Source organism: Elephas maximus, chromosome X (assembly GCF_024166365.1).
Source record: "Elephas maximus indicus isolate mEleMax1 chromosome X, mEleMax1 primary haplotype, whole genome shotgun sequence".
Lineage (NCBI taxonomy): Eukaryota > Metazoa > Chordata > Mammalia > Proboscidea > Elephantidae > Elephas > Elephas maximus.
Window position 1 is genome coordinate 133,894,526 of NC_064846.1, and position 23,748 is coordinate 133,918,273.

Below are 23,748 nucleotides of genomic sequence, written 5' to 3' on the forward strand. Positions count from 1 at the left end.
TCAACATAAAAATTAGTTCATTTCTTTCATGGTTTTTTTTCCTCCAAAAAAATACCTGTTACATTTTACTTTAGTATTTATTTACCATCCAGATGTTCCTGGTATAAAATCAGTATACAGAAAATTTTAAGAAAACTTAATATTCGAAGAGTTTAAAGGACGGAAAAGAAAAAATTTAGAGTACATTTCGTTGTTTCTTGTGCAATTTTCATTTTAGTTTTATTGGAATGGACAGTGTGTCTAAGGGAGTGCTTTGAAGTTTACTTAGGATGGATTTCGTACTGAAGTTATTAAGAAGAAATAAGCTAAGGCCAGGAGCACCATAATCTGTACTGCTTGCTCACAAGTTTATATAAATTGCCTGAACTTCCAAGTGGCCAGCAATTTGTTAAAATACCTTGCCCAGGAATATAACTGATTCATTATGTTTTGGTCAATAGAAAATAATAGCTAATATTTACTGAGCGCTTACTATGCCAGGCACTGTTTTAAGTATTTCAATGTGTATTTATTTAATCCTAACAACAACCCCGAGCTAGGCATTAATATCCTCCCCTTTACAGAAGAGTAAACTGAGGCCCAGAGAAGTGAAGGGAATTAAATGCTTAGAATCAAACAAAGCTAAGAAGTTTTGAGTCCAGAACTAGTGCTTTTACCCACTGTGCAGCTCTGCTGTAAACCGAGCAGTCAGGGGAAGGCAAGCCCTCCAAACTCATCCCTCACACTAACATGTTTTCCAAGCTCAAGAGGCTCACTAAAAGCAACTAAAACTGAGATGGCCTCTTGACAGCTGGAGTTGACAGTCCATTGCTTTATTACCCCTGTGGCACTTACTTGGAACTTAGACTTGGCACCATCTTCTAAGATGAGAAGCACTATCATATAACCTGAATATTAAATAATTACCATCTAACGTTTGCTCGATGATTCAGGACCATAGTGGAAGAAGCCCTTATCTGGCTCGGGGATATGCAGCCCTCCAGAACTGAGGTGATGCGTTGACCTGTTTGCCCCCGCTAGATGGATGGCGGGAGTTTTTGAGCTTTGTGTCAGCTTGGCACACTGCAGCCGCATAATAGGTATACGGTACAGGCCAGCCTGTAATCACGTTTCACTAATGTCCCGATTTTATACAGCTGATTTTGTGGGCTCAGAAACCAGTTAACTAAAATCTCTAGAATGTGTAATGCAAGGTACATACGTAAGTCAATATATATGCCTTGAGCTTCTACGTCTCTAGAACAAAGAAAACAGGAGCCCGGACATCAGGAGAGGGTGTCCAATTGGGGGCCGGCGTGGTCTCAGTTTGGGGGACAGAGAAGAGAGCACATGGCTTTCAGGAAAGGCTACCTCAGTACTTAAATGGCTACTGTCACCTAAGACTGGGGACGCGCTGACGTGCACGGAAAGCCAAATCACTCCGCCCCGGCGTCACTGGCAAAGCGTGCTTTCGCTGCCGCTCCCGCGCCCACGTGGCCACACGTAGGGGCGGCTTCCGGGCGGGGCCGCGCCGCCGTAGAAACAAGGCTCCCAGGCCCCCGCGCGTGCGCACTGCCGCCCGCCCTGCCCCTCGGCTTCCGGGGCCCGACCAGGACATGGTGCTGTCAGAGCTGGCCGTGCGCCTCAACTGCCCTGAATACAAAAACTGGGTGAAGGCGGGCCACTGCCTGCTGCTGCTGCGCGGCTGCCTGCAAGGCTTCGTCGGCCGCGAGGTGCTCGCCTTCCACCGCGACTTGCTCGCCGCCGCCCCCGGCCTGGGCCCCCGTGCCTTCTGCCGTGGCGGCTCGCGGTGCAGCCCGCGCGCCCGCCAGGTGAGCACCTGGCCCCGGACCTGCACACCCCATCCCCGCTCCGAACGCAGCTTCCGGGTCCCTCCGCGGGGCGGGGCCGCCCACGACGCCGGGCGCTCGGAGATCCCAGACGCTGCCCCTTCCTCTGCCTCGGGCCCCTCCTCACCACCGCCCCCTGTAGTTTCAGCCTCAGTGTCAGGTGTGTGCAGAGTGGAAAAGGGAGATTTTGAGCCATCACACCAACAGAAATGGGGACGTCCACTGGGGAAACTGTCGGCCGGGGCTCTGGCCTGTCGACGCCTGGGAGGTGGCCAAGGTAAGCAAGCACCTGTGGCGGGGAGGGAAGGAGGAGGCGGCGGGTAACCTGGTGCCCGGGAGCGCTGGTGAGGTCGTGCCGAAGCTGGAGCCTCACAAAGAGAGGTGCAGGTCCAGAGAGACTGCAGATTTTCTTTGACTGGTAAGGTTTTTAAATTTTTCATTTCGAGTGTTTCGGTGGTTTGGGGGTTATATTGGACTCAGCCCACCGTTGGATTTGAGCTGCCTGTTAGCTGAAGGCATTTGCGTCTGCTACTCCTGCTTGGAAAAGTATAGGAAAGATTTCTACAAAAGATGCTGAGGTGAGATGTAGAGCGAGCATGGGAGCATAGCAGAGACGAAGGAAATGGACGGTGTGTGTTCGAGGAGACTCACTCAATAGCTCATTTTGGCTGGCATGTAGGGTGCCATGAGGATGGTGGAGGAAGATAAGGGAAGTTAGGGCTAAAATAGGAAGGACTTTAAGTGCCCAACTAAGGAATAAAACTTCAGGGAGGCAGGGATGGGCTAGGCAGCCAGATAGGAGACAGACCTGTGTTCACATTTTGGCAATGTGATTTACTAAGCTGGGCCTCTTGAAAGTTTTTGACTTTTTGATGTTTGGCAGAAGCCTAGTGGGGGGATGGAGAGCAGTCAAAAGTGGCTTCTTCACACAGATTACCTATTGGAGTCAGTCTACATGTGAGTTAGCAGCAGACACAGGCTCGGCGCCTGGGAAGGCAGCGATCAGAGTTCCAGTTCAGCTGCTGTGGTGTGATAGTGGGCCAGCCTCAGTTTCCTAACCTCAAAAACGAGGGAGCTGGACTGTGTCTGTGGTCCTCAGACATTTGGATATCGTGACCTGTAAACCACTGCGGTCACACACCCATCCCCATTTTCCTTGCTGCCACAGAGTTACCAATTTCTGCTTTTACCCGGAAAAGAGAAAAAACTATACCCTTTACTATGACCATCCCATACCTGTTTGATCTCCATTGCTGCTCTACACCCTCAGAATCCTCTTGAAGCCTGTGCCACCTACTTATGCCACTCTTTCTACCTTCTCATTGCTGTCGCCTGCAGACCTTCTGTTTCTCCTCTGTATTTATATTCCCTCCCCAACCCCATCCTGTCAGTTCCTGGGCTCCTTACTCTAGCCATCTCCTGCTCCACCTCACCTCAGCCTCCTTGCATGTAGTGTTCACACCCTGAACTTTGTCACCACAGGAAGTCTCTCCTTTGGCACATTTATTCAAACACCCCCACCCCCACTCCCTGCTCCTGTACTGCTTCCACCTCTTTGAGGCATCTGCTGGTTTCCCAATATCCAGCAGCTTCTGTCCTCCCGGCTTCACTTGGCTCTTTAGCCAGCCCAGATTCCACAGTCCATCATTAAAATCCGTCCCTCACAGTTATGCAGCTTCTTCTCACCTTCCTCTGAACTTGTCTGGCCCAGCTCCAGCCCTGGTGACACCGTCATCTGCTTCTGCTCAGAGGCAGACTCTCACAAGGGAGCTGACTGGTCTCACCTTCAGTTGTGGATAAGGAGCCCCAGCAGTCTGGCCGTGTCTTTCTAGTAGTCTCTGTTCCTGCCTTTCCCAGCCCCCTTCCACTCCCCCACCCTTGCTTCCAGCTCATGTTTCATGGAGTTGATGGGTGCCCCCAGACACATCTTCCTCATCTTTTCACCAAACCTCCCAACCTTCCTCTGTGTGCAGCATCTTCTTCCTTCTGCCACAGAGAGAAAGGTTATCTCTTCTCTCAGCCTGTCCCTCCAGTGGTATGTTGAATCCTATCCTTTCCCACCTGCCCCAGGACTTTGAGTCTTCAGTTATCCACTCTTCCTCCCTCCTGGTTTATTCCCATCACCATACAAATAACTTTAGTATTGTCTGGATTTATGTCATTTTTAAAAAATAAGAAAGGATTAAGCATAGAGTTACCATATGACTCAGCAATCCCATTCCTAGGTTTATACTCAAGAGAAATTATAATGTGTCCACACAAAAACTTGTACGCAGATGTTCATAACAACACTATTCATAACAGGACATCATGCTTGGTAAAGTAGAGGGTCAGCAAAAAAGAGGCAGACTCTCAATGAGATGGATTGACACAGTGGCTGCAACAATGGGCTCAGGCATAACAATTATGAGAATGGTACAGGACCGGGCAGTGTTTGGTTCTATTGTACAAAGGGTTGCTGTAAGTCGGAACCCTCTTGACGCCACCTAACAACAACACTTGAATAAATACTTGAAAAACGAAGGCGGAAAAAGGGAAAGAAAAGCCTCCCTTAGCTCATCCCTCCAGCTGTCTCCCCATTTCTCTGTCCACCTCCTATACACATCCCCAGTACAGCTGCGTTCTCTTCTGCTCCCGTTTACTCTTCTCCTGCTCCACCCTGGCTTCTGTTGCTGCCACTCCACTGCTCTTGTCAGAGTCACGTGTGACCTTCAGTTCTCTGGCCTCGTCTTTCTCACCTCTCAGACACACAGCACCATTGGCCACTCTTTTCCTGTTGAAACACTCCTGGCTTTGTGACATTGTTCTCTCCTGATTTTCCTTCTGCCTTCCTGGCTCCTCCTTCCTGCCGCCCCTCCAGTGCCTGACCTCTCTGAGTGCCCGCCTCCTCTTCCTGGTGTTTATTGCCCAGGCCCTTGGACTTAAATGCTACCTTTATGCTGGGGCCCCCAAATGTGTAACCCTAGCCCTGACGTCTCTTCTGAGCTCCAACTGCTTACTTGACATCTCCACTTCCTTATCTCCTGGGCACTTTGTATTTATTTCTAAGGCAGGGCTTGTCATCTTCCCCGCTTCCAAGCCTAACCCATTCCCTACCACCAACTACCTGGAATCATTCTTGTTGCATCTCCTTCCCTCTCACGACCCCGTTGGTTGTACCTGCGTCTCCTTGTCACAGTTTTCACCCTCTCCTGCCTGGCTTCCTGCTGCTGTGCTGGGCCCCTCTGGTTGGTTCTCTGTGTGTGTGTGGTCTTCAAATGGGAATGAGATCATTTTATTCTTTTGCCTAAAATCCCTTGACTGGCTCCTGATGTCCTTAGAAAAACAAAACCTGTTGCTGTTGATTTGATTCCGACTCATAGCAACCCTGTGGGACAGAGCAGAACTGCCCCACAGAGTTTCCAAGGAGTGCCTGGTGGATTCGGACTGCTGACCTTTTGGTTAAAGGACAAGCTCTTAACCACTATGCTACCAGGACTCCAGTGTCTTTAGAATAAACTCCAAACTCTTTCGCAGAACCAATGAGGCCCGACATGATCTGGCCCCAATTTATTTCTCCAACCTCATTTCCTGTGACTCAGTTAAGAGGCACTGAGCGTGTGGCAGCACAGTGGTTAAGTCCTCAGCTGCTTACCCAAAGGCCAGCTGTTCGAGAGGGATGTGGCAGTCTGGTTCCATAAAGATTACAGCCTTGGAAACTCTATGGGGTAGTTCTACTCTGTGCCGTAGGGTTGCTATGAGTCAGGATCAACTTGATGGCAACAGGTTTGGTTTGGTTTAGGGTGTGGTGAGAGGCAATAATGTCTGTTTCCAACCAATGTGCATTAAAATGAAATAGTGTTGCGAAGTACAGTTTTAAGAAAATGGTTTCACTGACAAAAGGCAACAGAGCTTGTACTGTTGGCTTCTGTTTCTGAAGAATCAAACTTTACCAGTGGATGAGACAGGTGTATATATATAAAAAAAATATTGGTGAGAAAATGCCAGACAGGATGTACCTTATAATGGAAAAGAGAAACTCTGCCTGGTTTTAAAGCAGCTAAGGCCCCTCTGACTTTGCATTTTCCTCTCAGCAACAGCTGAATTAAGCAGAGTTTGGGTTCTTCACTTTCATTGCATCATTTTGCCTGTGATAAGTTAATTAACTTCTTTGTGAACAATTGTAGCATCTGTAATAGACTTCCCTCGGAAGGTTGGCCTTTCAGTGGCTGGTATGACATAGAAAGGCAGTCATGGTGCTGGTACCACACGTTTTGATAGGGGCCTTGCAGTGTATGGAAAATTCTTAATCACGGGAGGTTTAGGTGTGCAGTTCCACGGCCAGCAGGGTGTGTCTGTTCTTAACCACAAGCCTTTTCTGATGCCAATGAACAGCACCATAGTAGGCATTGTGGTTGCTTGCCTCCTGGAGTTTATTTATTTGCAAGGAAACAGTTCTCTTTATTTAGAGTTCTTATTGCAAGTAATTTTTCATATGTCATATTCTCTGGTCCCTTGGCAGGAATGTACTCTTGAGATGCTTAGATTGGTAAAGTGGTTGCATCCAGACATAAGTTTGGAAATATTTCAGTGAAGAAATATGCCTGAGCCTTGCTGGAACGCCATTTTTGGGTTCATGCCATAAAAACCTACTAAAGGCGAGATTGTGCTAGAATGAGGAGGCCCTTCTGATGTATCTAGTCTCTCAAAACTTGGGATTCCATCTGTAACTCCCTGTGATTCTACTCACCCCAGCCTATCAGCACAATAATTGCCAGCACTTACTGGCATGTTTATTATTAGTACGTGCCAGGCCCTGGGCAAGTGCTTTATCTGCATTCGCTCATTGAATTCTCGAAACATCCTTCAAGGTAGATGAGGACAGCTATCCCTGGTTTACTGATGAGGATCTGAGGATAAGCAGCTTGCCCAAGGCCACACAGCTGGCAAGTGGCAGACCTGGGATTTGAACCCAGCTCAGTCAGACTCCAAGCCCATTCTCTTAGCTTTACGCTACTATACTGCCATTTTTCAAGCCATTTATTCCACTTTGGAGTAAGTATTATTTTTAAATTCTCCTCTTGAACAACTCAGCCACTGAAACGTCACTAAGGGAAAAAATGGTGCTTTCTACTCATGCTTCTTGCTTATATGCCGTTAAGACAGGACAGAAAATCAGTTGCAGGAGGCCTTTGGTCAGGTGTCTCATAACGAGAAGCAGGCAGAACAACCCTTTGGCTGTTACCCTTGGCTGAGGCTTAGCTGTGATGTTTCTCTGCTCCATTTTGGACACACAAGGCTCTAACTTGAAACCCCCAGTGAATAAGAGAATCTCAGTCATCATTTGAGAAATCCACAAATAACAGTTGCCCTGTCAGCTCCTAGAGTTGGTGGCAGCTCAGGAGCTCCTTGTGCTTGCCCGTACTACAGGCCTTTATGCCCCGAGGACTGGCAGACAAAAGAGGACCCGAGGAATGTGATGCCGTCGCTCTTTTAAGTCTCATCAACTGTTGCGATCACTTCATGATTGATCGAAAGAAAGTCACAGAGGTAAGAGCTGCCAGTTGTAAAACCATCTAATGAGAGTCAGTCCCTGGGGGGGGGAGGGGTGTGTGAACGATTAAGCACGCAGCTGCTAACCTAAAAGGTTGGAGGTTCTAGGCCACCCAGAGGCACCTTGGAAGAAAGGCCTGGTGATCTACTTCCAAAAGACCACAGCCACTGAAAACCCTATGGAGCACAGTTCTGCTCTGACACACATGGGGTGGCCATGAGTTGGAATTGACTTAACAGCGACCGTTTTTTGGCTTTTTTTCTTTTAAAGAAAGTCAGTCGGGTAGGGATTGAAGACCGGCAGCGACAACATACTCTGTGATGCTAAGAGAAAAAAACCAAAAGCCAAACCCAGTGCCGTCGAGTCCATTCCGACTCATAGCGACCCTATAGGACAGAGTAGAACTGCCCCACAGAGTTTCCAGGAAGCACCTGGCAGATCCGAATGGCCGACCCTTTGGTTAGCAGCCGTGGTACTTAACCACTACGCCACCAGAGTTTCCAACGCTAAGCCAGCCGTGCAAAAATAGCACAGAGTATCTCCGCAAAACACTGGTGTGCAAAGGAAGCTAAACCCTGGTTCGGGGTTGGCATCACTGAGCAGGCGAGCGGGGCACATACCATGTGCACCTTCAGCAATGTCCAAGGACCTCCGTGTGAGTGCAGTCAAGAGACTAGCCCTTAGTTCTCCCTAATTGCAATTCCCTGACAACTCGTTATTGTGCCATTCGCCATGAAAATATAGGAACCCCCAGATTCACTTCCCTGTTCTGCCACAAACAGAAGCCAAGGTAATTTTCCTAATTAAAAAGAAAAAAATATGGAGCAATATATCGTTCTGTCAGTTATATGCCAGCATTTGAATCCTGTCCTTTTAAATGTTACTGGCCAAACAGTTGCAAGACCAAATTACATAGGACTGAAAAAAAGATAAACGCTAATGAATAGCCAGTGTCAGAATAAACCACTGTGCTTGTCAGATTTCTTCTGGGCGATTGCGACTGTTTCACCAGAGAGTAAGTCTCGCACATTTATTACTCTGCAGATCATTAAAAAGAGTGTATAGCACTCCTGGACTATTTATATGATATAGAGACAGTACATGTACATTTTGCCAGCATGCCAGCCACTGAGAAGGAGCCCTGGTGGCACAGTGGTTAAGCGCTCAGCTGCTAACCTAAGGGTCAATGGTTCGAACCCACCAGTGGCTCTCCAAGAGAAAGCCGTGGTGATCTACTTCCATCACGATTAAACAGCCATGTTAACCCTGTGGGGCATTTCTATCCTGTCTGTTGGGTTGCTGTGAATTGGAATCAACTCGATGGGTTTCAGTGGCTTTGCCAGCCACTGAAAGGACTGAGAATCCTTTATGACGTCAGCAGAAGCAAAGCGCTATCACAGTAGTTGAGCAAGTCCTCTGATACCTTCTAACTAAGAACGTGGACATCTTGATGTGAATTATATATTAACATATGGTTAGATAGCACCATTTGCTTTAAGTTTTGGCAAAAGTTGTTTTTCTTTTCATCATAGTTTCCGCATCAAAAAACTTCTTTGGCCTAACTTCCTGGAGACACCAATATTTTGGCCTTGCTGCTTCAGCCTGTGGGTTTACTGAGAGCCAACAGTCTTTGCTCTTTGACAAGTTGTTTCAGGCTAAGGCATTGGGGGTATGTGTAAGGAATAGCCAGCCGGTCACAAAATTCCAAGGGCTAAGGATAGATATAGGTGTGTTTGTATTTCGAACCCTGATTCAGTTATTCAAGCAGCAAGGGTTTGAACATCCCCTCCCGCCTTAACAGCACCTACAGGCAGCCAGGTGGTCATCTCAAGAGCTTCTGGATGGCTTGGGAATCTGTGCCAGGGGCTAGGAAGGGGAAAAATGCTGTGCCTCTGTTGCCCAGTTGCCATCTTTTTATCCCTGGAATCCTGTGGCCAAAATCTGGTGTGCAGTTAAGTTTCATCTGTCATATCCCATTTTGTTTTTAATTTTGAATTAGTCGTCATAAAAATCTGAATTCTCAGCTTTCTTGAAAAATCAGGAGGTCTGGCAACACTGGTCTCATATAGCTTCCATGGCAACAACCCATGAGTGAGGAGCAGCTGCCCCTTCAGGTAAAGCACCCACTCTCCAGGTTTCCCAATCCCGCCGCCTCCCCTTACTATCTCTCTTGAAGAACCTTGAAGGTATTTCAGTTAGTGGTCCAAGGGGGACTTCACTTCTTGGTATATATGCCCTCAGGACAGGATGAAGTTAAATATGGATCTGACTTCAGGCTGGAATCCTCAACCCTGGTACAAGTACAAGGAGGCCTGGTGGCGCAGTGGATAAAGCACTCGGCTGTGAACCGAAAGGTGGACAGTTTGAACCCACCAGCCACTCTGTGGGAAAAAGATGCAGCAACCTGCTTCTGTAAAGATTACAGCCTTGGAAACCCTAGGGGGCAGTTCTCTGTCCTACAGGGTCGCTGTAAGTCGGATTCGACTTGACGGCAGTGGGTTTGGTTGGTTTGGGTTCACACCCCCTAGGATGGCTATGTTATTTTTCAGGTTGGTACAAGTACATGCCAAATGATGCACATGATCCCAAGAAAGTTCTGGCCGTTCTCCAGGGACCGCACTAGTGGATTTTGTAGTAACAAAGCCTTTCTGAAATGTTTGTTTAGAACCACAAAATCTCAGTCTATATCGCTGTTTGACTTTGAAGCCTTTTATCCTTTTTGTCTTTCTATAGGTGATTAAGTGTCGTAATGAGATCATGCACTCTTCAGAGATGAAAGTATCTTCTATGTGGCTTCGAGATTTTCAGATGAAGATCCAAAATTTTCTGAATGAATTCAGGAATATCCCAGAGATTGTGGCGGTATACTCCAGAATAGAACAGGTAAAAATCATATTTAAGGGTCCTGGCATACGGAACTAAAGGGGGAAAAAACACAGTGACTCATTTGGAATTTGAAGTTTATTAGATCCAAACTAAATTTTAGGGTATGAATAGGAGAAAGAATGTGCCTGCCTTGTTGATAAGGAGATCTAGGATTTTGCTGGGCTGAGAAGTGATCACAGGACGGTATTAAATGGATCCACTTAATGATGTTTAACTGTGAATTCTTTGAGTAGTGCACTGGACTAACTTTTCCATTAAATCAGCTCATGTGTTTGTGTGATAACCCAACAGCTGTTGACATCTGACTGGGCTGTTCACATCCCTGAGGAAGATCAGCGAGATGGGTGTGAATGTGAAACAGGAATTTACCTGAGTGAGAGCCAAGTAAATGAAATAGAAATGGAATTACTAAAGGAAAAACTTCAAGAGATTTATCTTCAAGCAGAAGAGCAAGAGGTGTTGCCTGAAGAGGTAAAAAAAAAAAAAAATTACAACCCCTGTATGAGTAAACAAAGCAAAGAAAGGGCCTAGGGAGGAAGAGTACTTCCTTTTGACATACAGCTGGTTGCTATTTTTCTGATTTATAAGTCAAATAATTTCCAGAAGTGGTTATTTTTTTCTCACAGAATAATGTTACATTTTAACAAATACATTCAGCAAACATTTGTATGCTTACCATGTGCTACAAAGTAGAAGCATGGCAAGGGCTGACCCAGCTCTGAACAAAGAATCCTAAACAAAATGCAGGTCAAAGGGATTGCAGAAAAGGCTTTGCCGAGAGAATGATGTTGAGCTGGGACTTGCAAAAATCAAATAAGAGTTTGGGAAATTGGCAAAGGAAGAAGAAGGGTGCTTTCGGCAGAAGGACCAGCACTTGCAAAAGCCTGAAAGGATAGTTTGGGCCTGGGGAACGACAAAAAGAGCAAAGGAGACGAGGTCAGGTGTGAGGGTAGTGAAGTGGCCATTTTTTGAAAGATTTCCTATGCCATGCCAAGTGCTTTTTATTCCCAGAAAGCAGTGGGGGGAAGCAAGAGAGTGTAAGATGATCAGACATGGCTTTTAGAAAGTTAACTCTTATGGCATGTGGAGGGGGGCTGAAGTGGATCAAGACTAGCCAGGAGGCCCTTGCAGTCATGTGAGGGTGGGAAGAAGAGGGTATGCACTTGAGGCTGTGGAAAAGGGGCCAGATTCTGGAGGTTTTTCTGGGCACAGCACGTGGATCTTAGTGACGGGTTAGATTCCTTGGGACATGTGATGGGGCTGGGGGAGGCTACAGAAGGAGCGAATCCCATTTATTTATGCAGGGTATAAAAGGTACAGTAGTGTAATTATACACTGGCTGGATTTGAATTCTAGATCACCAAGAGATCTTGGAAAAATCATTTCACTTTTTCCATTCCTCCTTGTCCTAGGAAAGTAGTTTTGCTGGTTATGTCATTGAACACAGAAGAGTCTTCATTTCATATAAAATGTATATGCCATTCGTAAGCCATGCTCCTTACTGGTAAATATGCCTGAATAACTTTTCTGGTCATCTCCAGTGCTTTTTCAGCTTGGGGAACTCCTTTAGCACAGGGATTGGAGACCTCTGGTTTTTGGGTGCACCTGCCCTGGCACACCACAGGCATTTAAAACAGTGAGTAAGAGTGTGGGCTGTTTGTTAAATCTTCCATTTCTAAAGCCATGTGTTCCATCTTGCTTTATTTGAAAGTGACGTTAGAACCAGCCCCAATTTTCTTCCCGTTGCCTCTTTCAGAACAGAGTAGAGCGAGAGAAGACAACTCTGGGGTCACACTCACTGCCTCTGACTCCTCAGTAATTGTCTCCTCTTGCTTGAGGGAAGGGCAGTTCTTTTCCTGTTTGTGTGGTAAAGAGCAAATTCTATCACTAGCAGCACACTGAAGCCAGGAATCTGTATAGCTGAGAGCTGATAGGGAGCCTCGCAATCATCTGATCACACCCCATGCTTTACACGTGAGGCGGTGGCCTCAAGGAACAGGCCCTGACGGACACAGGGCTACGCGGCTGAGCATGAGGCTGGCCTGGAGGTCTCCCCACTCTGGTCCTACGCCTTCTTGCAGGCAGCGTGCAGATTCTGTAGCACCAAGGAGCTGGCAAGTATAAGTTTTGAACCCTAATTATCTCTGTTTTACAGAGAGGAAATAGGGGTTAATCAGCTTGGCCTCTGGGTCACCACATCTTTGGATGGAGTTGCTGAATTCTCATGTTTCATGCTTTCTGTTCAGTGGAACATGGCATTTTTCTTAATATTTCAGTGATCAAATGTAAGTTAGGGTGGATTGGTATGTATCTCTAAGATGTTAAAGGTTGGCTTTCCACGTGTGGACCTAGACCTCTTTTTTGAAAGTTCAGTGCCATATATAATCCATGTTCTTTAGGGTTAGTCTCCAAAGTCAGAGGATCTAATAAGACCAAATTCCAGTGCTGTCAGTTGTAAGACATGCCATTAGTTCAGTGACTTCTAAGAAAGGGAAGAATAATGTCAATTAACTGTAAGATGCTGTCAACGGCAAGATGCGTTTATATTTGAGATGTTAAAATCTGGGGAAAAATGTGCATCTAGGAATCAAGAAATACAGTGGTCGTATTATGGCCATGGGACTTTTCCTGTGAGTGTGTAACAAGGTCTGTTTCAGGTTTTTGTTAAAAGAGCGTAGGGGTAGGGTTGGAAGGCTAAGTTGAAAAAAAGGGTTAATGGAGGTAATTTGGCATGACAGTTCCAGCAAACACCACGGAGCATGGGAACGGTAGACCACAAAGACTCCCCCGGGAGTGCCAAGGAGAGCGTGGCAGAGAGTTCATCATTTCCATTCTTTTCTGTTAGTTTGACAAGCCTTAGTGGTATATACAATTACAAAAAAAAAATTTATTAAAGTACACTCTGCATGAATAACTGATTGTAAAACGCTTTCCGCTTTGGAGCAGCAGCTGCTCAGGCCCCTCGGGCACCCAGGCATACCATAGAGTGTGTGTCCACCAGGGCCCGTCTGCAGCAGAATCCAGCTTCCGCCCAGTAGCCTTTCACACAGTCTGCTGGCCCTTAGTGTTCTGTTAGAATCTTGGGATTTTTAAACATCCAGCTGAAGAACACTGAGGGCAGTAGCTGCCAAAAAAAAAAATTAATTTGCACATTCTTTAAAGTCGTCACTGGTTTTTTAAACCCTGGTGAGGGAATCCTCTTCATGGAGCTCCCTGGGGAAGTGCAGCGAGAAGGGGCAGTGATAGTATACTCGAGGCAGTAGGGGACACTTCATCTGTTACAGCCCAGAATGAGATACCGAGTACCCACTATGTGCCAGCCATAGTTCTAGAAGCTTGGTGTACATCAGTGACAGAAGCAGACACAGATCCCTGCAGGTGAAGACAGACAATAAACAATGAACACAATAAGTAAGTTATGTAGTGAGAAGAAGTACAGTGTAGAGCAGAACAGGTTGGTGGTCGGTAGTGGCAGAGTGGGGAAAAGTAGGAGGTTGCATCAGGTGGTCAGGGTGGCCTTGCTGAGAAGATGTGACTTAGCTATACCTTAAAGGAGGGAGGATCAGCCCTCAGCATATCTGGAGGAAGAGCCTTCCAGAGGGAACAGCCAGCCGAGCAGCAGGGCCGAAGCAGAGTGAGGGAAAGAATACCAGACAGTGAGATCAGGAAGCTGCGGAGGAAGAAGGAGCAGGTCATATTGGGCCGAGTGAGCCATTGGAAGGACCTCAGCTCGGACTTGGAGTGAAATGGGAACCTTTGCAGAGTTCTGAGCAGAGGAATGACAAAAGGAACACGAGCTGCTGTGTTGAGGTTGCCTGGGTGGTGGGGTGGGGAGGGGCAAAGACAGAAGCAGGGAGGCTGCCATAGTACTCCAGGCGGAGATGATGGCGAGTTGGACCAGGGGGGCGTAGAGGTGGTGAGAAGGTGGGCGGATGTGGCGTGTGAAAGAAAGAGAGGCATCAAAGACAATGCCAGAGTTTTGGCTTAAGTGACGGGAAGAATGGAGTTGCCAAGCACCTTTGGCTAGAACAGTGCCCAGTACATGGTAGTCTCTAAACATTTGTTACATGAGTGAAGGGAGGCAGGACTGTACCAGATACAATGCTTAGTGCTTTTAGTAGATTATTTCTAATCAGAATTCTAGATGGGACTGGTACCATCACCCCTAGTTTATAGAGAGGTGAAGTTTCTTGCCCAGGGTCACACAGCTACAGCTGAACTTCAGTACCCACGCCTGTCTTACTCCACTCCATTTTTCTAATGCTTTCGGTTTTCCCTCTCTACTTCCTGTTCCCCTTTACATATAAATGTGCACAAGCCTTCCCCATTAAAAAAAAAAAAAGCCTCCTTTAACTCTGCTTCCTCACCAAACTAAAATCATCCCCCAGCCATGAGCACCTCTTAAGCACATTTCCAGAGCAAATGCTTGTACTGCTGGAGTTCCAAGCTGCGTCCACTATGAAATGTGGAGTAGAAGAGAGAAGTGAGGCAGATGATGGAGGAGGAGCAGAGGTTGGTGTACCGAGCCTTGAGCAAAGGGAAAGAAACAGTGGAAAAGAGCAAGCCAGGTCTGAGGGGTACGGAGAGGGTCAGGCGGTGACAGCACAAGGATCACAGCTCCCAAAGGGGAAGGTCCTTCGTCAGTCAGCATCTAGCAGCTGCCAGCAATCCTTGGTGTGGCTGGGCTAACAGAAAACTCCTATTCCCCAAAGTAAGGTCCCATTCACAGGTACAGGGGTTAGCATGTCGACATAACTTTTTGTGGGGGCACAATTCAATCCATAAACCCCAAAAAACCAAACCCATTGCTGTCAAGTCAATTCTGACTCATAGTGACCCTATAGGACAGAGTAGAACTGCCCCATAGGGTTTCCAAGGAGCGGCTGGTGGATTCGAACTGCAGACCTTTCGGCTAGCAGCCGTAACACTTAACCAGTACGCCCCCAGGGTTTCTATTCAATCCATAGCACTATTAAAACAGGAAAACCTATCAGCATTAAAACGGCATATTCCACTCCTAAAAGCAGGTCCCACAAAGAGACTTGTCACCTGGGCAAAATGACACATGTGTCAGATGAGTTGGTGCAGTATGGTTTGTCTCAGCAGAAGGTTTGAAATCGTGTGTTAAAATGTGGAACGTCCACAACTGAAGTACATACAGCCACTAAAAAAAAATGAGGCCACTCTGGACGTTCCCACACAGAAAAGATCTTCAGGATCTGAGCAAGTAGAAGAACAGTGTCTCCATTTGTGTTTTTCAAAATGGGTATGTGTATATACACACGTGCTTACATGTAAATGCATAGACCATCCGGAAGAGACACAAGAAACTGTTCATCGTGGTCACCTCTGGGGAGAGGAGCTGGGTTACTGGGAACAGGGTTGGGAAGAGGACTTACTTGTTACCTTGTACCCTTGTGTTCATTTCGAATTTTGTACAATGTATATTTATTACCCTCTGTGTGTAAAAATTTAAAAATAAATAAAATGAATCTCTTTTTATACTAGAGCAGGAAGTTTTAAAACAACAGTATATACTCTGAATTTAAGAAGATAAGCAAACGCCCCACTGTGTGGTCCCAGAACTAGGATTGTTTTGTTTTGTGTTTGTTTTTTTTAACCCTTAGCCTGTCTGTGGGCAGGTACCTGTAGCCAAGGTTTCTGTCTCCCTTGGGGGACGCATGGGCTGGAGCCAGTCTTGGAGCTAATAAGTTTTTCAATGAATTACAAATCTACTAGAAAATGATCTTCAGCTATACATTGTATGGTTTCCTTCTTGCAGACCTCAACAAGACTGGAAATGGTGAAGGAATTTCTGAGACACAATGAGGATCTTAGAAAAGGTCTTACAGAAGAGATGCAGAAGCTAGACAGCCTCTACCTCCAGCATCAGAAACAGGACTCAAAGGAGCCTGGCGGGGAGATGCCTGAAGAGAGGGCCTAAGGTAAGTTTAGGCATATGATTTTAATAAGGACAGAACAGTCTCATCTCTGGGGTGTCTGCTCTCTTACATGAACACGCAACTTTGTCTAATCCGAGGTTCCCTTATGCGCTTGTGGTTTGAAAGAAAGGACACTGAGCCCGGTGCTATTTCCAGTGAATGATTCTTACATTTGTGGAGTAATTCAGCATAACAAATTCCCTGTCAACTTTGTTTAGGCAAATACACCTGAAGTCATTGGTCCCATCTTAAGTGAATCAACTTTATAACACAGGCAAAAAGCGTGTCAGCCTTAAAGTGTAATTGACCAGTAATGCCTAGCTCTTAGCTGAGGCATTAATGCTGTTGTGTGGTTAGGTGCCATCGAGTCGGTTCTGACTCACAGCTACACTATGCACAACAGAACGAAACACTGCCCGGTCCTGTGCCATCCTCACATACACTGCTATGTTTAAGCCCATTGTTGCAGCCACTGTGTCAGTCCATCTTGTTGAGGGTCTTCCTCTTTTTCGCTGACCCTCTAGTTTACCAATCATGACGTGAGTCTCCCGGGACTGGTTCCTCCTGATAACATTAGACAAAGTCTCACCACCCTTGCTTCTAATAAGCATTCTGGCTGTACTTCTTTCAAGACAGATTTGTTCATTCTTCTGGCAGTCCAGTGCATATTCAATATTCTTCGCCAACACCGTAGTTCAAAGGCCTCAAGTCTTCTTCGATTTTCTTTATTCATTGTCCAGCATTAATAGCAATTGGTTAATTCCCGTAGCACAACTTTTTAAAACAAGTCACTGTCTTTAGTATTTTACTATTTTTCTTCAAATAAAGAAAATTAAAATGTTTTCTTTCATTTTAGGTTGTCCTTTGATAAAAATCAGGCATGTTCTGTGACAGCCAGCACAGCTTCCATCTCAGCCACCCTTTCCTGGGCCAGAGGAAAAACATTCAAGAGTACTCTACACAGTCTTTCTCTGGACTTGCCTTTGGTGCTTCGGGGGTATATATATATTTTTTTTTAATACTCATAAGCTTGGAGTTGTATAATCTGTACTGATAAAAAAAAATCGGATACTCTCGGGCCAAAACTTGCTACTATCCAGGGATTTTTTTTTTTTCTATTTAACAGGTGAGATTTTTTTTTTCTTTTTTATTGTGGTAAATTTACATGAGAAGTCCTGATGGCACGCTGGTTAAGCACTTGGCTGCTAACTCAAAGGTCGGTGGTTCAAACCCACCAGCCACTCCACAGGAGAAAGATGTGGTGGTCTGTTCCTGTAAAGATTATAGCCTTGGAAACCCTGTGGGGCAGTTCTGCTCTGTCCTGTACGGTCACTATGAGTCGGAATCAACTAGATGGCAGTGGGTTTGGTAAATTTATATGTAACAAACCATTTGCCATTTCTTAAGTGTACCATTCAGTGACGTAAAAGGTGAATTTTTTTCTGGTCCTAAACTAGCTACTTACCATGGTAAAGGCTGTGTCTGGCCGGTCCCCTGACGAGGCACAGCAGCCTCTCCCCTCACCCCCATTCTGCTACCTCCATGTACATAGTTCTGTAGAAGAGATTCCCATGGGGTACGCATGGGAAGAGACTCACAGCAGTGGGCTTAACCAGCCATCAGGAGGGGACTGGTTAAATAGATACAGCACATTGGCACCACTGAACGGTATGCAGCTGTTAAAAAGAATGAGGCAATGCAGTAAAAGGGAATGATCTCTAAGGTACCAAACCAAAAAAACCAAACCTGTTGCCATCAAGTCGCTTCCAACTCATAGCGACCCTATAGGACAGATTAGAACTGCCCCATAGAGTTTCCAAGGAGCACCTGGTGGATTTGAACTGCCAACCTTCTGGTTAGCAGCTGTAGCACTTAACCACTATGACACCAGGGTTTTCCTCTAAAGTACAGGAAGTAGAAAAAATGCTGAACAATGTGTAGCATGCTGTAATGCCATTTGTGTTTTTAAATAACAGAAGTCTGGAAAGTTGCATGCTTGTCCCAATTTTTTTTTGCTCTGCTGCATCTGGGAAAGCAAGTAGACTGGGGGCGGGGGGCAGGTGGTGGCTAGAAGGAACTTGCTTTTCTAGTTCGTATATGCCCATATGAAATTTTTATAACAAACATGCACTTGTGTATTTTGAAATTTTTTAATTAAAATTTTTGATTTCAAAATAATAAAAGACATGAACAATAAAATTCAAACTTGCAAGACTTGCGTGTCACATTTCCTAGACTGTGTTGTAGCCTCCACTCTTGTGGGGGTCAACTCCAGTTCCTGGGGCACTTGTGAATCACAGGGCCATGAGAAGGAGCCCAGTTAAGTGGGTTCCTTTCCACATAGGCTGTCTTTGTGAAAGACTCAGGAGAAAAATTGTTTTAGCATTACAGTTACAAAGCTAAGGCAGTTCTTTGTATTTTAGCCTGTTCTTTACCAGGAAAACATTACATATTAAACTCAGTATCAAACACCTGAATTCTGGGAAATAACTAGAATGTGTCAGTGACAAAAACATCTGGGAAAATAACTGCCAGTTGGGAAAATGTTGTCGGCTTCATAAAGTTAGTGACTGAGATCTGTAAATAGTTTAAGTTAAATCGTCAAGGTCAAAAGGAGTTGGTTACGTTTGAGTTTGGGAGATAATGAAATGATTGTTACCCTAACGATTTGAAAGATCTGTTGTTATTAAAGTGTCAACCACTTACACGGCTTTAAACACTAATGTCCCAGGCAGCAAAGGCTTAGATCTTAGTGGAATGGACACTGCATTAGGGTGGAAGTGTTGCACCCCTTTGGATATTTTCCCTAATCATTTTGTGCTCTAAATTTTAAGTGTAAAGTGGTAGGAAGTTATCAGCAGAGATTATCCTTCTTTCGTTACCAGATTAATTAAAAACCTACCTGTTAGACAGTGGCCTTTTATTGAAATATAATACTTGAATTAAAGAATACATCTTGTAAGACAGACCTAAGAATATATTAACTTGTACACATGTAATACTCAGTGAAGTCAAAGAATGTTCTTTAATGTTTCAATAAAAAATCATGATATAAAGTGATGATTCATTTCAGAACTTTCAAAACAGTTTTTATTACTGCATTATCACTTGCATTATCTAAACTATTAAGTGACCTTAATGCTTTATTACTTTCTACTGTATTTCAGAAAGACATAGGAGAATTCTTATTTCAGAACCATGTGTGGCAGCCAGCCTCCAAGATTGCCCCCCAGTGATCCCCGCTTCCTGATATTCCCACTCTTGTATTATTTTCCCACAGTGTACCAGGGTTGGTCTGTGTGACCATTAGAACATAGCTGAAGTGATGGTATGTCACTTCCGATAATAGGTCATAAAAGACTATGGCTTCCATCTTGGGCGCTCTCTCAGAAAACTTGCCCTGGGGGAAGCCATGTTGTGAGCAGCCCTGTGGAGAGGCCCATGTGACGTGGAATTGAAGCGTCCTACAAACAACTGGATGAATGATCTTGGAAGCTGATCCTCCAGCCCCAGCTGACAGCTGAGAGACCCTCAGCCAGAAGCACTCAGCTAAGCCACTCCCAGATTCCTGACCCTCAGAAATTGTGTAGGATAATAAATATTTGTTGTTTTAAGCTGTCCCGTTTTGGGGTAATTTGTTACATAGCAATAGATAACTAATACTTTGCCATAGTTCCCCCCCCACCCCCGTATGCAAAGTATGAAACACAGAGACTCCCTGCAAAGAAGACTTCTGCTCGGATGCCACAGAAGATAAAGGAGAATCTACCAGAGTTCCACAAATGTGCCTCTTACCCAAGAGCTGATGTCTTCAGAACCTTTCAGATAGTCACGCGTCGCTTGTTGTCCCCCGTACGTTCTGTGAAATAGGACGTTATTTGATTTTGATGTTGCGTGACTGTCTCCAGTTCAGCACCCAGCCCTACCTGCTGTTCTGCCCACCTGCCTGAGAAGGAGCAGTCTGGCCCAGCAGCCCCCACCGCCTCCAGATGAAGCCCGAGAGCTGTATCCACCGTATACGGAAGGCTAGCCTTGCCGGGTGTGCAGCTACGGCTGGTGGGGTCTGTGCCGACAGCCAGATCAGAACTGCAGATTCCGGGCGCAGGGTGTGGGGCTCACAGGGGTGGCAGAGACAGCTGGATCAAATGGGAGCATGTGTTTGGGTGGCGGTCCTGGCTGCCACTGCCCTGTTGGTGTGGTCCCTCCCACTGCCACCGCTGGGAGCCCGGGCTCCCTGAGCCCAGCCAGCGCCCATGGCAGGAGTGGAGGAGCCCCTGCAGGCACTGTCCTGTGCAGGGAGTGAACGCAGGCACTGGGGGGTTGGGATGCACCCTGGAGCTGTGCTGCTCCTTCACTATGGAGGTTTGAGGGTCTTTAAAACCATTAGGGGAAAATAAAAGGAGATCTGCTTTTTCTTTAAAAAAACAAAAAACCTTATGGGACCACAGACATATCTGCTGTGGGACCTTCATTGCCCAAACATGTTATGTGGCACATACCTGTATTGTTTTCAATTCCTTTGCACTTGAAATCTTTACCAAAGGCAGGGTTTGAGCACTCCCAAACATATCATGAGGGGGCAGTGGTAGTTCAGTGGTAGAATTCTCACTTCCCATCCATGAGGCTGAGAGGTTCAGCTCCCTGCCAATGCACCTCATGTGGGTGTTGGTATGATGCTGAATAGGTTTCAGTGGAGCTGTCAAACTAAGACAGACTGTAAGGAAAGGCCTGGTCTACTTCAGAAAATCAGCCAGTCAAAACCCTATTGATCACAATGGTCCGATCGGCAACTGATCATGGGGATGGCACATGACTATGCAGTGTTTTGTCTTTGTGCATGGGGTCAACATGAGTAGGGGGCCAACTCGACAGCAACTAACAGCGAACACATACATTGAGGTTCCTTGATGTACTGCCCTGGGCCTGCGTTCCCCAGAGGCAGAGGCAGGGGAAGATTTTGGATCAAATCCGAAAGGGTAGTCCTAAGGGTCTCACACCCACAGCTCCATCCTTCTCTTCCCTCCTTTCATAACTCTCAGGTTTAAGTCAGTAGTAGCACTGACGGGAATTCTAGGGGAATACTCCGGGCTAATGCCGTGAATCATGGGCTCTCACCCCCAACCCTAGCTAGTGTCCAACACAGTGAAAGGTTAACCATTTTTAGGGATAAGTAAAAGGAGGAAAGAATTCTGATTTTCATCATTTTTTTTCCTATTTACCTAGAATCTAGGGCTGACAGCAACCATCCTTGGAGTTGTGTATCCTGTTTCCAAGGAAGATTCCGTAATTGTTCTCAGTCACAAAGAGATTCTAAGTTCCCTTAATAAGTACTCCTTAAAGTCTAACCTGGTCTTCACTGAATTTATTTACACACTTCAAAGTATTTCCCTCAGTAGAAATCGTCCCTGGACTTTGTGTGTGTGCATGCAGAGATTTGTAGCTGTACCAAGTTTTAAGTTATGTGTGATACTAACCAACCGTATTTCGCCTGGACACCAAAACAAGTAACAAAAACATGTTCTCAAGAGACCTTTAAAAAACAAAAACCTATGAGTTAGTGGATAATTTGAAGTGTCTTTCCCAGTAAAGCAGAAAAACAAAAAGTCTTCCTTCCCCATATAAACTAACCCCAAAGTTGCAGGTCCCATGAAAAGGAAGACCAGCTAATCTACCCTCGCCCTCTAAAAACATTTCTAGTTCACAAAATAAGCAGGACTCAACAGCTTCAGTCGGTGCTATTTTCCTTTTCTTTTTATTAACCAAATTGCAGGTTTAAGTCAGATTCGCACTGTTGTAGAGTCAGAACCCAAGCTTCAATCGGTCTTTTCTGTAGGAGAAACTTAGCGCTTGCAAGATGCAAAGATTCGATCACTCAGTCCTTAAGAGTCATTTTGGGGGCCGAGAAGCAGGGGCGGCGGACGCCTTGCTGGAGCTGGTCGCTGAAGGGTCGCGAGAGTCGGCAGGGGTGGTCATTCCGATGCTGCCACCATAGTGGTAGAGTAGGTAGCGGGTCCCCTGAATACTCTGCGCCGTCACGTTGGCGCCGTGGCACGCCATCAGCAGCAAGTTTCGAGGCTGTACGCGGTAGGCGAAGCGCATGAAGGCCAGCGAGTAGAAAAAGAGCGCTGTCGTCATGCGGCCGCTGATTATCTCCGGGGACGCCTTCATGTCCTTGAAGGCGGCCAGCGGAAGGCCCCAGTTGGCCACCGGACCCCAGAAGTGTGTGCTAGTCAGGTATTCCCGGAACTCCTTGGTCTGCACGTAGTCCCTCGCCCTCCGCAGTAGTGTCGCCACTGCCGCCATGATGCCTGAGTTGTGGGAGCGACAACGGACAACTAGCCCACAATGACGTGGGTCTCGAGGCGCCTGGAACGGTGGGCCGACTCTGACGTGGCCTCCTCCAGCCTCCGGCGTTCTCTTGATGGCCATAAAGTGCGCGTGGCAACACGTGCCGCTGTCGCGCCTTCACGGGACTGCCGTAAAGTGCATAGAGCCCGCGTGTGCCGCCCCGAAGACCTTGAAGCCCTCGGGGGTCCGTGGGCCACTCCGGGTGGTGAGCGTCTGGCTGCCTCCTTCCCGCCCTTTCTACTTCTAAGCTGTTCAGGGGGATAGTTTGCTTATTCTGTCTGATCTGTGGATGCCGTTGACTAGATGTTGATACGAAATTCCTCAGTTCATAGGAATTTAGTCCTTACAAAATTTGCCTTGATGTTACTTGAAGACATACTGACATTTCACGCCTAAAAATTTCAGCATCTGTCTCCTAAGAACAAGGACGGTCTCCTGCTTAACCACAATACAACAATTCACTCGGATAATTAAAACTTAGCACAGTACTATTATCTAATATGCAGTGGACTTTAAATTTTATAGCTTTGTGACTTTTTTTGTTGAAGGTAGGAGATCCAGGATCCAATGAAGGCTCACATTTAGCTCTCATCTCCTTTAGATTAAAGGTCCCTGCATGGTGAAAATGGTTTTCACTCGGCTAGTAACCAAACGGTTGTCAATTTGAACCCACTTAGTGGTGCATGGAAGAAAGGCCTGGTGTCTTAGTCATCTAGTGCTGCTATAACAGAAACAGCACAAGTGGATTGCTTTAACAAAGAGAAATTTATTTTCTCACAGTTTAATAGGCTAAAAACCCACTGCTGTCTAGTGGATTCCGACTCATAGGCTAGAAGTCCAAATTCAGGGCGTCAGCTCCAGGGGAAGGCTTTCTCCCTCTGCCGGCTCTGGAGGAAGGTCCTTCTCGCCAACCTTCCCCTGGACTAGAAACTTCTCCGAGTAGGAACCTTGGGTCCAAAGGACCGCTCTGCTTCTGGCATTGCTTTCTTGGTGGTATGAGGCCGCCCTGTCTCTCTGCTTGCTCCTTTCTTTTATGTCTCAAAAAAGATTGCCTCAAGACAATCCAATCCTGTAGATTGAGTCCTGCCTCACTAACACAACTGCTGCCTATCCTCCCTCATAAACATCATAGCAGCAGGATTTACAACATATAGGAAAATCACACAATACCGGGAATCATGGCCCGGCGAAATTGATACACACATTTTGG

At 46.2% G+C, this 23,748-nt stretch overlaps 2 protein-coding genes across 2 annotated transcripts; one reads left to right on the plus strand and one right to left on the minus strand.

Moving 5' to 3' along the window:
• Positions 1–113: 113 nt before the first annotated feature.
• CXHXorf38 (chromosome X CXorf38 homolog) lies at positions 114–19,146 on the plus strand. Its single transcript, XM_049871345.1, has 7 exons — positions 114–1,811; positions 1,972–2,106; positions 7,239–7,358; positions 10,096–10,245; positions 10,540–10,719; positions 16,031–16,193; positions 17,047–19,146. The coding sequence occupies exons 1-6, from the start codon at positions 1,596–1,598 to the stop codon at positions 16,190–16,192; spliced, it is 963 nt and encodes a 320-aa protein (XP_049727302.1). The 5' UTR covers positions 114–1,595; the 3' UTR covers position 16,193; positions 17,047–19,146.
• Positions 19,147–22,076: 2,930 nt separating this feature from the next.
• Positions 22,077–22,493, minus strand: MPC1L (mitochondrial pyruvate carrier 1 like). Its single transcript, XM_049871346.1, has one exon. The coding sequence runs from the start codon at positions 22,491–22,493 to the stop codon at positions 22,077–22,079; it is 417 nt and encodes a 138-aa protein (XP_049727303.1).
• Between the last annotated feature and the right edge of the window lie 1,255 nt (positions 22,494–23,748).